At 50.8% G+C, this 13100-nt stretch overlaps 1 protein-coding gene across 1 annotated transcript; it reads right to left on the bottom strand.

Annotated features, from left to right (window-relative positions):
• Positions 1–3676: 3676 nt before the first annotated feature.
• Positions 3677–12755, bottom strand: HECTD3 (HECT domain containing E3 ubiquitin protein ligase 3; the record flags this gene model as incomplete). The annotated part of the gene is made up of 19 exons (XM_009078612.1): positions 3677–3869; positions 4126–4197; positions 4319–4400; positions 4631–4705; positions 5112–5241; positions 5658–5864; positions 6210–6299; positions 6647–6766; positions 7098–7201; positions 7619–7683; positions 8005–8057; positions 8713–8895; positions 9820–9901; positions 10385–10550; positions 10900–10982; positions 11345–11458; positions 11744–11859; positions 12267–12402; positions 12663–12755. Coding segments are annotated over 19 exons (2056 nt in total), but the record flags the coding sequence as incomplete, so codon positions are not given.
• Positions 12756–13100: the final 345 nt, after the last annotated feature.

The raw sequence follows: 13100 nt of genomic DNA, 5'->3' as shown, positions 1-13100 counted from the left end.
GCAGGAAGGCCAGGAGCAGTTAGTTTGTTCATTTTATTTTAGATGCAGCATGAGGTAGGGACAGACAGAACCTGTCAAACTACTTATTGTTTGTCATACTCCAGGGTATTAGTGGAATAACAACAGCAGCTGTACTACATGTGCGTTATTAATCACCTGAAGCTATTCTATGACAATTCAGCACGTTGAAGGCAGGAGGGAGTGAATGGTTACAGGAGCTGTGATGGCATTTGTCCTCTCCCTAGCTTAGCCCTACCCACCCTGTAGAGCTGCAGCTCTGGCACATAGAGATGTTCCTCTTCTTAGCAGCACAGGGGCACCAGCACCTTCCTCAGGATGGCACTGCCTTGAAAATCAATTTCCATTGACTTGAGACTGGTTGATGGGGTGAGGATGCACAGCCTCTGGTTCCTAGTGCCCAGGAGGGCTCCCTCAGCCCAGGCCACACGCAGCAGGAGTCCAGGGCAGGGGTACTTGACTTTTGTCATGTGAAACATGTTAGGAGACAGTTCCTACTCACGGCTTTAGAGATTAGAGAAGTAAGTAGCATGACCCAGCACTGAAATAATACCTCCATTTGGCCCTTGAGATTGGCCAGAGTTGAGCCAGGCTGAACTTTTCCACAACTCGCTGGGTTGTCACAGCAGATATTCAATTTGTGATTGACTTTAAAACACTGCAGATGAGAGAGGACCATGCAGAGGAGATCCAGGCAGGTTACCAGCTCCCCCCTCACAGCTCACCTCTGCAGAGTAAACTCAACGGCATAATCTGTGAATTATCATGGCATCTTTCCTCAGCAGCCATGTTTGTCTAGATCCTCTGACCATGCACCAAACAATCTCACCTGAGACCTCACTGCTGTGATGGGCTCTTCCTGCTATTGGAAGGGCATTTACAGATCTCCCCACCTCAGTATAATACTACAGCAGCAGCTGCTGCCATTCTCCAACGTGTATACGGCAATAACACAAAATAGACAGCAAACCAATGGTTTATATGGTAAAACAATATTTTCCTCAATATGCTTGTAGGGGTTAAACACGGACCACCCTGACTGAACCCTTTTCTGCTAGGGCCATGGTCCTGTTACTACAAGTATTTTTTAAACAGTAATCCCTGTCACCAAATAGATCCTTTCCCCAGAGCTCCAGCAAGCCTCTGGGCAGCACTCAGTGGCAGGAAATAAGAGGTCTGAGGCTAAAAGATCTTGCTGGAAGGAAGAGTAAAGAAATGTGTGAAAAGCTAGAGTTAGTAACTCCACAGTCATCAAGTGCTTTGGGTTAGGGCAGGCCTAAACCTAAAGCCAGAAGAATGAGACTGGAAGTTAGATCAGATTGCCCAGCACAGTAAGACAAGTCTTGAGCTTCTCCAAAGATGGGAGGTGCCACAATGCTTCTAGAGAAGGATCCCACCACTTCAGCCAAGCTCTGCTCTCAGCATCACCCTGCGTGGGAACTCTCCCCTCATCACAGAAGGCTGGGGCTGTGTACATGGCTGATGAGAGGGAATAGAGTTGTCTAAATGCTTCATCTCTCAGTGACAAACCTGAACTCTTTCGGGTACACCTCCCTAATGACCTCAGTTATCCTCCATCAGCTGCAGTTGCTCCCACCAAGGGCAAGGGAGCCAGAGGTTCCTGCTCCCCCACAGCTGGTCACCCCAAGCAGATACCTGGCTCCTAACCTGCCCATTCCCACAGATGATATCAGATCACCCTTCACCAAAGACTAGGGCCATCTTACCCATCCCACCCTGAGTCACTTATGAACCAACTATCCCCTGCCCAGCAATAAAGCACCAGAGAAGTCAATTTTTATTGCTGCTTCTAGTTCTGCTCAGTAAATAATGTGACCTCCTGCTGATCTCCCTCAGAGACAAGTGGGCAAGGCTGCAAAGGGCAGGATCGATTCCCCCCACATGTCAGTTGCTTTGAGATCTAAGAAGGTTCATTTCAAATCCCAGCTCACTGCTGCAGGCTCCTTCCCTAACACTCCTGACTGAGGCCAAGCCAGCAGATCAAAGTCCTTTCACTAGCTTGCTCATGCCCATTTAAAACAGACACCCTAGGACGTGACTCAGCCACCAGCACGGGAAGGTGTTGCACTGGCTCTGCTCCTTTCCATGCTGATTGTTGGAATCAGCTGCAAAGCTAGAGATCAATTCTGAGATGACTCTAGGAGTTACAAAAACCTCTTCCAACAGACAGGACTTCTCACTCACCCAGATGAGCATGGAAGGCCCTGCTGCAGGCAAGAGCTGCCAGAAACAGCTTTCCCATTCACCCTATACTCCCTCCACTCACCACGATGCAGGAGATGGCAGCACATGCTCTCTCCTGGTCCTACACCCCTTTTAGCACAACCCCGCTCAGCAGATCTGGGAATACAGCAGTTTCAAAGGAAACTGGTGAAGGGAAGGACTTCGTTTACAACTGGAAGTGACTTCTGGATGACAGACTCCTTCAACAGAGGAGAAAAAGGCATGAAACATTAAGACGGGATAAATCTTAACTCACAGCATCAGCCCAACTCCAGCACAGCTCCAGTGACTCTGTGGCTTTTAGTAGTGGTGGTCCAACAGACCACACAGGCTGAAGATAGAGCTGGGAGTATAAACATAGAATGACATCTGGTAGCTCACAGTGCTAGGCAATGACTAGCCCTGCCCAGGGCTGGGAAGATCAAGGAATGTTTCCAGTGGTCTTGAAGTTGTAAAGGATTCCTTGCCCATTTCTCACTCACACATCGCGTGTCCATCTGCTCAAGGAGCTCCAACCCTTGGTATCCACAGCTTCTTCACTCTCCCGGGGCAAAGGCTTTCCCTATTCACCTGAAACCTCCACCTCCCTTCCCACAGCCAAGGGGAGCAGAGCCCGGTGCTGCAGTGCCTGCTACTGCTCTTAAATCCTGCTGTCTGGGAGAAGAGCTTGGCCCTAACCTGCACATCTCCATGAGAACTAGATTAGTTGTAATACTGACCTTTAGGGAAAAACCAAGGCTCAAAGAGCCTGGGACAACAGCTGCCAGGCCACCATGGATGCAGAACTGAATGTAATGGAGCAAAAGGGAAGTAGACAGTTTCCACCTCCTGTGGTGGAGTAGCTCCCTCAGCAGTCACTGCCGTGCAACGGATGCAAAGAACCATGGGTGGTCACAGGAACTCGGATTTTGTGCGCTGTAAAAGCAGGAGAGTCCCTTCTGAAGCACCCAGAGTCCTGCCGTGACACCTGGTGGCCAAAGGCACCTCTGCAGCACCCTCCCCCAGCTTGCCCCATTTCTCCTTAATCCTAGAGGAATGATCTCATTTCCACTGACCTCTGGTGAGAGCAGGAACAAGGCAACAAGGATTGTGGTCAGGACACACACCGAGAATTTCTGAGCCTCCTCGTGGCTCAGCATTAGCTCACAGTGCCCTGTCCTGTGCCGTAACCTGGGATGCAGCTTCGCATCCCTACCCCACTTCTGTTTGGAACAGAGTGCAGCCTGGAAGAAGTGAGCATTGTGGAGGTACAACAGGGACACCTGGAGAAGAAACTCATTACAAAAGTCTCCCAGAACTTCCTGATACATGAAGACTGGCCCAGGGTTTCATTGTTGCAATCACATTTACACTCCAAGCCAGCTCCCACCCTGCTGAAGACCCAAACCTCCATGTCCACTGCTGGGAGCCAGGCTTCACACCTATTTGTTTATTATATACACATCCTGGATGGACAAGGGAGCTCTTCCCACTGCACAGTTTTCTTGAGCAACTGTCCATGCTGCTTGGTCTGGCTGCAACATCACTCTTCCCATGGACTCATATCTGTGTCAATGGCCACGCAGTTATAGGCAGCATAGCGCAACTTCTCTTCACATACCTTGGCTCTAGGGATGGCAGGAGGGGAAAAAAAAGTAGAGATAAGGGAGAGTTGCCACTGCTGCATTTGTCTGCTGAGAGTACAAGATGCTTTCTGAGATGGAGGATACGCTTCACCAGCTGCTCACAGAGAATCACAGCAGCCACGTGGGACAGGGGAAAGGACTAAGTGTGGTAAAGCAATGGGGCCCTACGGGTCAGCATAGAGGTTTAGAAGAGAGCCCAAACACAGTCCCCCAGATGCAGGGAAGCACCTAAACTTACGTGGCATAGTTGGGCAAGAAGAGAGTGCTTGAACAGGTGGATGACTCTGGCAAAGCATCTGTCGTCGCAGAGCTTGGGGAGAAGGTGACAAACTGGTTAGAACCAGCAGGTCAGCGAGGCAGGGGAGATCAGACCACACATCCATTTGGTATGGGATCTGTCAGCCTTGCAGTCTACTGAAGAATGAACTCACCCCATCTTGTCTGGATAGATGTAGATCCGTGCTGGAAGGCGGCTTCTGCCAGTGACAAATCTGAGGAAGCGGCTACGATCCTCTATAAAGAAAAAGCAAAGGATCGTAGCCTACAGGGCTGTGACATGGAGTACAGCCATTTCCTGGTACGCCCAGCACTAGCAAACAGTTCCTTCAGCCCAGCTGCTTGCTCTCCATGACTCCCGTGTGCTCCCCAGGCAGCAATGAGGGTGGTTTCACCCTCCCAGTTCCCAGCCATCATGCAGGAGCTGTCATGGCCCAAGATATGCAGGGACAGAGCAAATCTCTCACCGTTGGTGAAGTTGTTGAGTGCTTCCCAGAAGTACTGAACACGGGTGTCCAGTGGCTCAAAGTCCTCAAACCGGGCTGGCAAAAAGGATATAGAAAAGGAGTTTAATAAAGATCCAAGCTGCTCCTCCTTTGCCAGTACAGGAAGAAACTTCTGGGTGCCTGCAGGGTGTAAGCACGTAAACCCAAGGTGTGAGGGACACATGCAGTCAGGCCCCTCTCAGGAAGCACATCCAGATCCACATCTCAGCTCCACAGGGGCTCAGATACTGGCAACCTAGGGATGCCCCAGACTCTGAGGCCCAGCATTGGAGTCAAGGGATACCCCTGGCCCTGGATAAAGGTATGAAGTACACAGGCCCATGTTCTCACTGTAATAAAGGCTAATACCAGCCTCCCACACCTCTCCTTGTCCCAGCTCAGACAAAAGACTGAGCTTTTCTTATTTCCAGAAAAAGAGTTTTCAGCAGAGCCCATCACTTACTGAGCTTCTTCAGGGCATCAACTGTGACTTCAGGATCTCCACAGACCTTTTTTTCCAGTTCCTGCCAGGTAAGCAGGTCAAGAACAGCTTGGGGCACCACCTTGAGCAGCCCAGCCTGCATGGCCATGATCTGAAAAGGAGACAGGACAGGTAAGCAGCACATCTGGTGCATTTCCCTGACTTGTGGTTGAGCCTAGGGACTCAACTGGATGCAAGCCATGTGATTGCTCAGCAAATGTTCCAAGGAACCTAAAGGTGATTGCTCAGCAAACGTTCCAAGGAACCTAAAGGTGATCCCAGAGAGATGGAACCCAGTTCATTCAGGAAGCCTGTGTCAGAGCTGGGAATAAAACCCCTTATCTCCCATTCTGCTACAAGGGACTTTGCTTCTCAATGACTCCATAGGCTCCAAGATCTCGCCAAAAAGGGTTGGCTACCATTGCACGAATGAGCACAGCGATGCTAACCATGGTACATTTTACCACACACAGACTGGGGGGGTCGCTCTGAGAACTTGATGACCACTGATGCTATGGATAGTGTTACCTGCTCCTTGCTTTCCTCCAGCCGAGCCTTTTGCACCAGGCGGATGAACTCCCTGCGGTCCTCATAGCGCACCACAGTGTTGCTGCCATTGGGGATCAGCTCCACCATGCGCTGGTCACTTAGCACTGTTGTGTAGGTCAGCTCATTCCCAAATTTGAACTCAAAGGTATCTTTGTCCATGACTTCCATCACCTCCAGGAGCTTCACCTGCCCAGGCCCCAGATAAGTGCTTGTTACATAGATGCCCAATGAGCAGTGATGTGCCCAGGTCCCCATCTCCTCCCTTTCCAGACAAGTGACAGTGACACAGCATGAGATATGCTGCCCTAGAGCTGTTTAACCAGACTCTGGGGCACTGCATGCTTGAAACAGCAGTCAGCATGGTTGCATTTCTATGTTAGTATTTGATGCATCCTATAGCTAAAAGTTCTTTTTTGTTGTGTGTGTTTCTTTAACATATCACAAGAGGAAGCAAGTACGTGAGGGCAGGGACACAAATCACTGCCTTGCTGAGTGCCACAAGGATAAGCAAAGCTTCCCAAGCCCTCTCACCAACACGGAGTCCACAGCAGGGAAGTCTTTGCTCCAGCTAACTTCCTCCCCTGTTAATTGTTTCCATACGAAGCCAGGAAGAGCCAGGACCTGAAGGAGAACAGAGATTTTGCTGTATGACAAGGAGATACACCCAAAGATGGAGAGAGGGCTCAACAATGCAGACACAAAGGAGCTTCTCTGATCCCCCTGCCCACCTGCAGTGCTCATCATAGCTGAGTAGAGACTAGACACTGTCTACCAAGCTCTCAGCAGCATCCCCCAAAACTCAGGCTGTGAGTTCTCCAAACCCCTTGGCCCCAAGCCCTGCCAAACACCTTTTGTTCCAGTGTGTGACCACAGAACCTTCCCATTCTCCAGTCAGACAGGCTGCAGGAGTGGGGCTAACAACTCCCTTTGTGCCATACCTCCTCATAGGGACAGGGTTGAAATCTTACCAGAAACTCCTTGCCCCTCAGAGCCGCTCCCATGATCTGCCCAATCCATTCGTACTTTGGGAAGTCTTTACAGGAGGGGTTGGGGACATACATGTCCCTGGCTTCTCCAGTGCCATTGCCCTACAGGAGTGGGAGGCAAAACTCCAAGTCATGATCTCAGCACAGCATGAAACACCACAGACAGTTCCTGCAGTGTCTCTCGGCACTTATCACAGCAGAAGTGGGCTAAACTCCCCCATCCTCCTTGGCAATATTCCCAGTGAGAGACCAGTGTCTAGGCACTTGTCAGCATATCCCAGAATGAGATGCCACAAAGCAATCTATGCAACCTTTCACAAAGAAAAGCCTCGGACCAATGAAGGTAGGTATGTCCCTGGCATGCAAGGGGACAGGGAGAGCACTGCACTGCCAGGCACAGAAGGGTCTGCCCCAAATACCCCAACCCACGCACCTGGTTGGACGTGCGCACAAAGAAGGGCAGAGGCACAGGGGTGTCTGCTGAGCTGGGACACAGCTCCTCTGACATGTCTGCCAGACTGTCCCGAAAACCGCCACCTGCAACCCCAAAAGAAGGTAATTTTTAGCGATGTGAATTCCCCATGTGCTGACCCTCAGAGTTATGGAGCAAAGATGAGGAATTCTGGTCCAACCTGGCCCCAGGTTGAGCATAACGCTCCTGTCAGAGCCTTATGGCACCAGAGGAGAGAAAAAATATCCCTGCATGGCCTGTGGAGGACAGCCAGAAGGAGTATTGGCACTAGGAAAGGTGCTGTTAGTGACTAATGGAAGTCTGGTCCCCATCCCAGAGCAAGCAGCACTCCTTATCTGGGACATGGCCAGAGGTGGCAGGACAAGGCAACCTACCTTCCCTCTCTCTTCCATGGACAGTAACACTGGGAGCAAACAAGATCCCCTATAGCAACAGTCACCACCAAATGCTCCAGAGGAGCCCTTGCCTCCCGCAGCCCCTACCTTGGTCGATGATGCCCTCTGCGATGAATTTGCACTCCCACCACTGGTCATAACGCAATGGCCACCTGCGGAGAAACAGATGTTCCCTTAGGTGCTGCTCAAAGTCAAATAGGTGCTGGGGAGGCAGCAGGCACAGCAGGAACACCAGGGGACTGGGGTGGAGCAGTCTGTGCTTAGGACAGGACCAGATCTCAGTCTCCAGAGACAGCTGCATCCTCAGTAGGTGGGTGACACCTTGGGGAACAGGCCCTGATCCCATGGCTGAGCTGGCTCTTGCCCTAGCAAACTCTCTCCAGAGCATAGGACACACACAGGCTTCCCAAACACCCTGCTGTGACATAGCTCCCAGCACTGCATGATGCCCTCCTTCCCCAGACACCACTTACCTATAATCTAGAGGCTTTTCAAACTTGTCTGAGGGTTTCAGGCCTTCATATACCTGCAACAAACAAAGAAGACCAAGGCTGGTATCCCCTCTCCAGGGGAAATGATGCCAGGTGAAGGCAGGAAATTGGAAGAAATCTGGTTTGCCCAAAACCATTAAATACTGACTAAATTGTCTAGAAGCCCTTTGTTTTTTGAAAGGGAACACAAATTGCAGTGCTACCACTGCATGGAGCTTTCTGGTGTCAAAGGCACCTCAAGCACATTAAACCCCACAGCAGTCTGGGCTGTTTGTGCACAAAGAGAGCACTAGATCATTTGGAGGTGGGGGCAGAATGACTACAGGAGGATCTGCATAGCTGTAAAACCACAACACAGGACTGTATGCACCTGCACAACTGTTGTCACACAAGAACCCTTTGCTGCCTTTTTAGTGCAACAAGATTGTTACTCTCCAGTAACAACATGCTGCAGCAAGCAACCAGGGTAGAGCACAGATGTCAACTCAGAGATCCCAAATACATCCTCAATGTTATTTCTGGATATGGGATCATCAGCACGTGTAGTTATAGAGTCTACGAGTCATGTGAAGAGGCTTTGAGGACTCCACTTATCTCCAGCTCTTCAACCCACATTTGTGTGGATCATTTTGATTTTGGGATGCCCCACCCTCCCCAGAGCAGTGTGGACCCTTCCAAGAGGGACATTACCTGGGTGAAGACAGCATTCTTGCAGCTGGGGTCCAGGGCAGGGTTGTCTCGGTGCTCCATGGCCAGGCGGCGGTTAATATAGAGCCGCGGCATGAAATTAGGCTTGCTGGTCTCCGAGTCCTTCAGGCACTGGGTAATGAGAGCTGTGCGCCTCTTGGACAGCAGCAGGAACTGCTTGATATGCTGCCAACAGGTGTGTACAAAACACATCACCTACAACCTGCTGAAGCTACTGCACCGCCAGGTCTCTCCCTTTCCCAGGGCCACTACCTTCCCCCCATACAGACACATTCTACTTGACAATATTTGCTCACCCCTCTGCTTCTGAAAGTTTCTGCATTCTGGCTTAAGGGAGATACCAAGCTCAGTCCTCAGTCCATCAGCTGTCATCTGATGCTCTCACTCCAGTGTTGCTTAGACTCTCCTTTACCATCACTCTCACCAGAACATTGGTCTTACTACCCCTCCTACTTGTAATCAAAGCCAGCTCCTCTAAGCAAGGAAAAATCCTCAAATGCTTTGGGTCCCATGTTGAGCTGGCACAAGAATTACAGTGCTTTCTTACACTAGGCCTGGAAACACACAGAATGGGGCTATCCCAGTACCATCTAGCATGTGTATTCTGGGAGAGGATATAAGGAAAACAGACCACTGGAGGGATAAATCAGCATTATGAGAAAGATGGAAAGCAAAAGCTTATTAAAGCCAGAAATCAGTTACTGATGAAAGCCTTGCTGTTTGGACACAGCCAGCTCAAAGCTGCTGGCAGGAAGTGCAGGAACAGAATGTCCTGGGCTGAGATCTTGGACAGGATGTGTGTCCAGTTTGCATGCCCAGTGCTGCTATGATCCAAATCCTTTTGAGGGTGAAATGTTCTGGTTTGATTCTACTTGTTACCCCACAGCTACATGCTTCTACGTCAGAGGTTTAGCAGGAAACTGACCTCTAAACAATATCACCTTTCACAGTGTTAATGAACTGAGCTCAGCCAGGTATTTGCCTTGAGCTGCTCTAAAGGCAACAAGCATTGGCTGCCTCCTTGCCACAGCCCAAGCCCAATCACCCTGCTGGACCGAGGCCCCTCAAGACACAGAGGGAACTGCTCACCTTGAGTTTGCTGAATGTGCCAACAGTATGGTCCCAGGCTGGCACCAAGTGATGCAGGACACTGTCCAGGAGCTTGATGAACCTAAATCCCAAAGAACAAGGTAACGCAACACAGGAGAGACAAGGATCTGCACAAGTCTATTCCAGACCAGGCACCCCCAGACACAAGCAGAAAAATAATGACTGATCCAAACCAAACCCAGAATAGTTCTTTATGTCACTGAGCCTTTGGTATTAAATTCCCACTCCCTGGGCACTGCAGAGACCCTGCAGCCCTTATAAGGGACTGTGCATGTACCTGCCTCCCACACTGCACAGAGATGCTGTGCTTGTGACACACATTACACTGTGAACTTGAGCTGCAAAACTCCTCTCAAAGCATAGGGCAGTCACCCCAGACAGCCAAATTTGTTCCCAAATGACTCTGCTATTTTCTCCAGTGTCCAGGATGCCTGCCCAAGGGAAGTTACACAGCTTTACAGTTTCCAGCTATATGCATGCTGGAGATGGCACCAATCCCTGCAGGCAATGCCACCCCACCTGTCTATGCTCCTCCATACAGTACCTCTGAATGAGCACGGCCCGTCGGTACAGCAGGTCAGGGTCTGTCCCTTCCAGGCGAGGGTAGCGCACTAAATTGGGCAGCTGGAACATGTCAGCACTGAGCCCCAAGTCCCTCTGTCGGGAGGATTTGATTTTGATGCCTCGGAGACGAACATCAATCCCATCATCTGCCAAGGAAGACCATGGATGCTAAGGCCATGGGAAAACAAGCCTTCCAGTAAGCAAAAGCACTAGCAATGTTACCAGCTCCACCAGCTCTGGCACTGGGCACTGAGAATCTGAAGGGAAGAAGAAGCAGGGTATTTACAGAAGAAAAAAATTAAATTGAAGGCAGAGAAAGACAGAATGAAAGCTAAGAACTTGCAAAACTTCAGGTCTCCCTGGACTTTCCCATGGTTCTTTGGCATCTCATCTGAAACAGCCTGCAGGGACAGGAAGTACAAATCACAGAACAAACCATTAACGTACAGTATCTTACAGGTGCATTATGGATGTGCCCAGGACAGCCAGCCCTACCTCTACACTCCACAATCCGAATCTCAATGACAGGCAGGTGTGTTGTCATGTCCTCAAGCACGCACACATCCCCAATGTAGCTCCTGCAAACACAGCAGATGAGGGCTGTAGGGTTGTTCCCTCACCCATTTTGCCAAAATCCATTCAGACACTTGTAAGAGAAGAGGGTTTCCAACTTTTGAAATGAGCCTGTGGCAGAAACCCAGACCCAGTTGCCTGCAACAGAGCTCAATGTCTGACCCAGCTCATGGCCAGGTGACACGATTTCTATGTATCCCACAATCAGATCAGGAGAGCATTGATGACTGTGCTGTCTGTTATAGCAGGCAGTGAACCCACAGCTTGGAGAGCCTGGCTGGGGCTGCATGACTGCTTAGGGTTGGAGTGTTCAGCACCTCTGGTCCCTGCAAGGGCTACACTACCCTCTGCACCTCCATGCACTCACTCATCAATGCCAACGTCATTCAGTTTCTTCAGATTGTCCCCCTCGCCCCCATACACAGCAACGCGCTTGGGCATGAAGTTCTCATCTGTGGTGTCCACTGTCAGCAGCAGCTTCCTGCAGAGGGAAAAAGGACATGAAGAGAATGTAACTGCACCTGAACACCCATCGCTCTTCCCCCTCATTGCCTGGTCACACTGTTACCAAGCACGTGCAGCTGGTGCTGGGATCCACAGGTGCCTATGACAATGCTAAGACCTCTTCAAGCCCAGAGCAAGAGTGAGGGCTGAGGGGCAGGGAGCATAGGGCAAACTTAGGCCAAGACAGACCCAGGCAGAGAGAGGGATAGCAGAGCTTGCCCCAGTGAGTCACAAGCCAGTGAGCAGAGGAGAGATGCCTCACTTGACAATGGTGCCTTTCTTCATGTTGAGCCGCACCCAGTGCTGGCCCTGGGACCCATCACTCTCCCAGTACGTGTCGGCATGGCTGTCGGTCAGGCATGACACATTGAAGTCCTCCTGGAAGAGGGCAGTGATGAAAGGAAGATCAGATGGATGTAGTATTAACCTCCCTTTAGTGGTTACTTTGTCATGAATCTTGGTGCCAGAGGGCATCAAACTTGCTGTGAGAGTACACTGGGAGTACAGAGCACACAGAACATTGGGGCTGACCCTCTGAGGTGCTCTGGGGTCACGCACACAGCACAGAATACCAAACCCTCCCAAAAATCAGCTTAGCTGCTAAAAATAGCATTGGCTTCGCAAACCACTCCAGGGGGCCACATTACACAATATGCTGTGTGATGCTCCTCAGGGCTTCTCTCCCACATGTTCAGACACAGCCCAGAGCAGCACAGTAACCACTATCCATGCTTCCCAGCCCCATGGCACAGCAGGGCTAATCCAACCTTATCCCTTTAACTCACCGTGTAGGATGACACATCGATGCTGTCCACATACTGCTTAACACTGCCCAAGTTCTCATCCTCCTTCCCAATGTGATCATACAGGAAATGCACCAGGTCTTCATCACATTCATAAGTCCATGTTGGAGGCACAAACCTACCAGGGAAAAGGGATTAAGAGGTCTAGAGAGCTAGAGGCAGCCAGGCTAATGACTCAGAAAAAAGGTAGGTTCACATTCTGCTTGCCTTGTCTTGCCCTGTTTCCTGCTTTTTGCAGGTTTATCTAGGACAAGCCTGTGCTACACAGAGCTACCTGTCTTCCTCCCTCTCCTCTCTGCAGGAGAGAGCTGTCTGAGCAGCCAGGGAGAGACAGTGGATTGTCCCCATCCACAGCAAAAGCTGAGAAACAGTGCCTACCGAAGCTTCTCTACCGCAGCCTCATCCTGCTCCATGGGCCTGGGTTTTGCTCCGAGGCGCAGGGAGTATGTCAGATCCACCACCTGCTCCCATCTGAAACAAAAGAGAAGTGAAGAGAGTGAGAAAATCCCAGGAGAAACTAGGAGCTGGTGATTGAGGAAGGGGAAGACTTGGATTTAAAGCTCCACTGTGCTCCATCCTCATCCACCGCCCTTTCCTTTCCAATCATGTCTACTCCTCCCACACTCCGCCGGGCCGGTGACAAGCACAGCGCCCGAGCCAAACCCAGCGCACTCCACATCTGGCCTGCCCCTTGCCTCCCTTCCATGGAACATGCCCCAGCTGGCCAGAGCTCCCCAGCCCGGGGCAGGGAGGGCTGAGGGGCAGCACCCCGAGTCCTCGCACAGCCGGTCCCGGGAGAGCAGGGCAGAGTGTCTC

This window comes from Acanthisitta chloris, unplaced genomic scaffold, assembly GCF_000695815.1.
Source record: "Acanthisitta chloris isolate BGI_N310 unplaced genomic scaffold, ASM69581v1 scaffold37700, whole genome shotgun sequence".
NCBI lineage: Eukaryota > Metazoa > Chordata > Aves > Passeriformes > Acanthisittidae > Acanthisitta > Acanthisitta chloris.
This window is presented reverse-complemented; position numbering and strand designations above follow the sequence as displayed.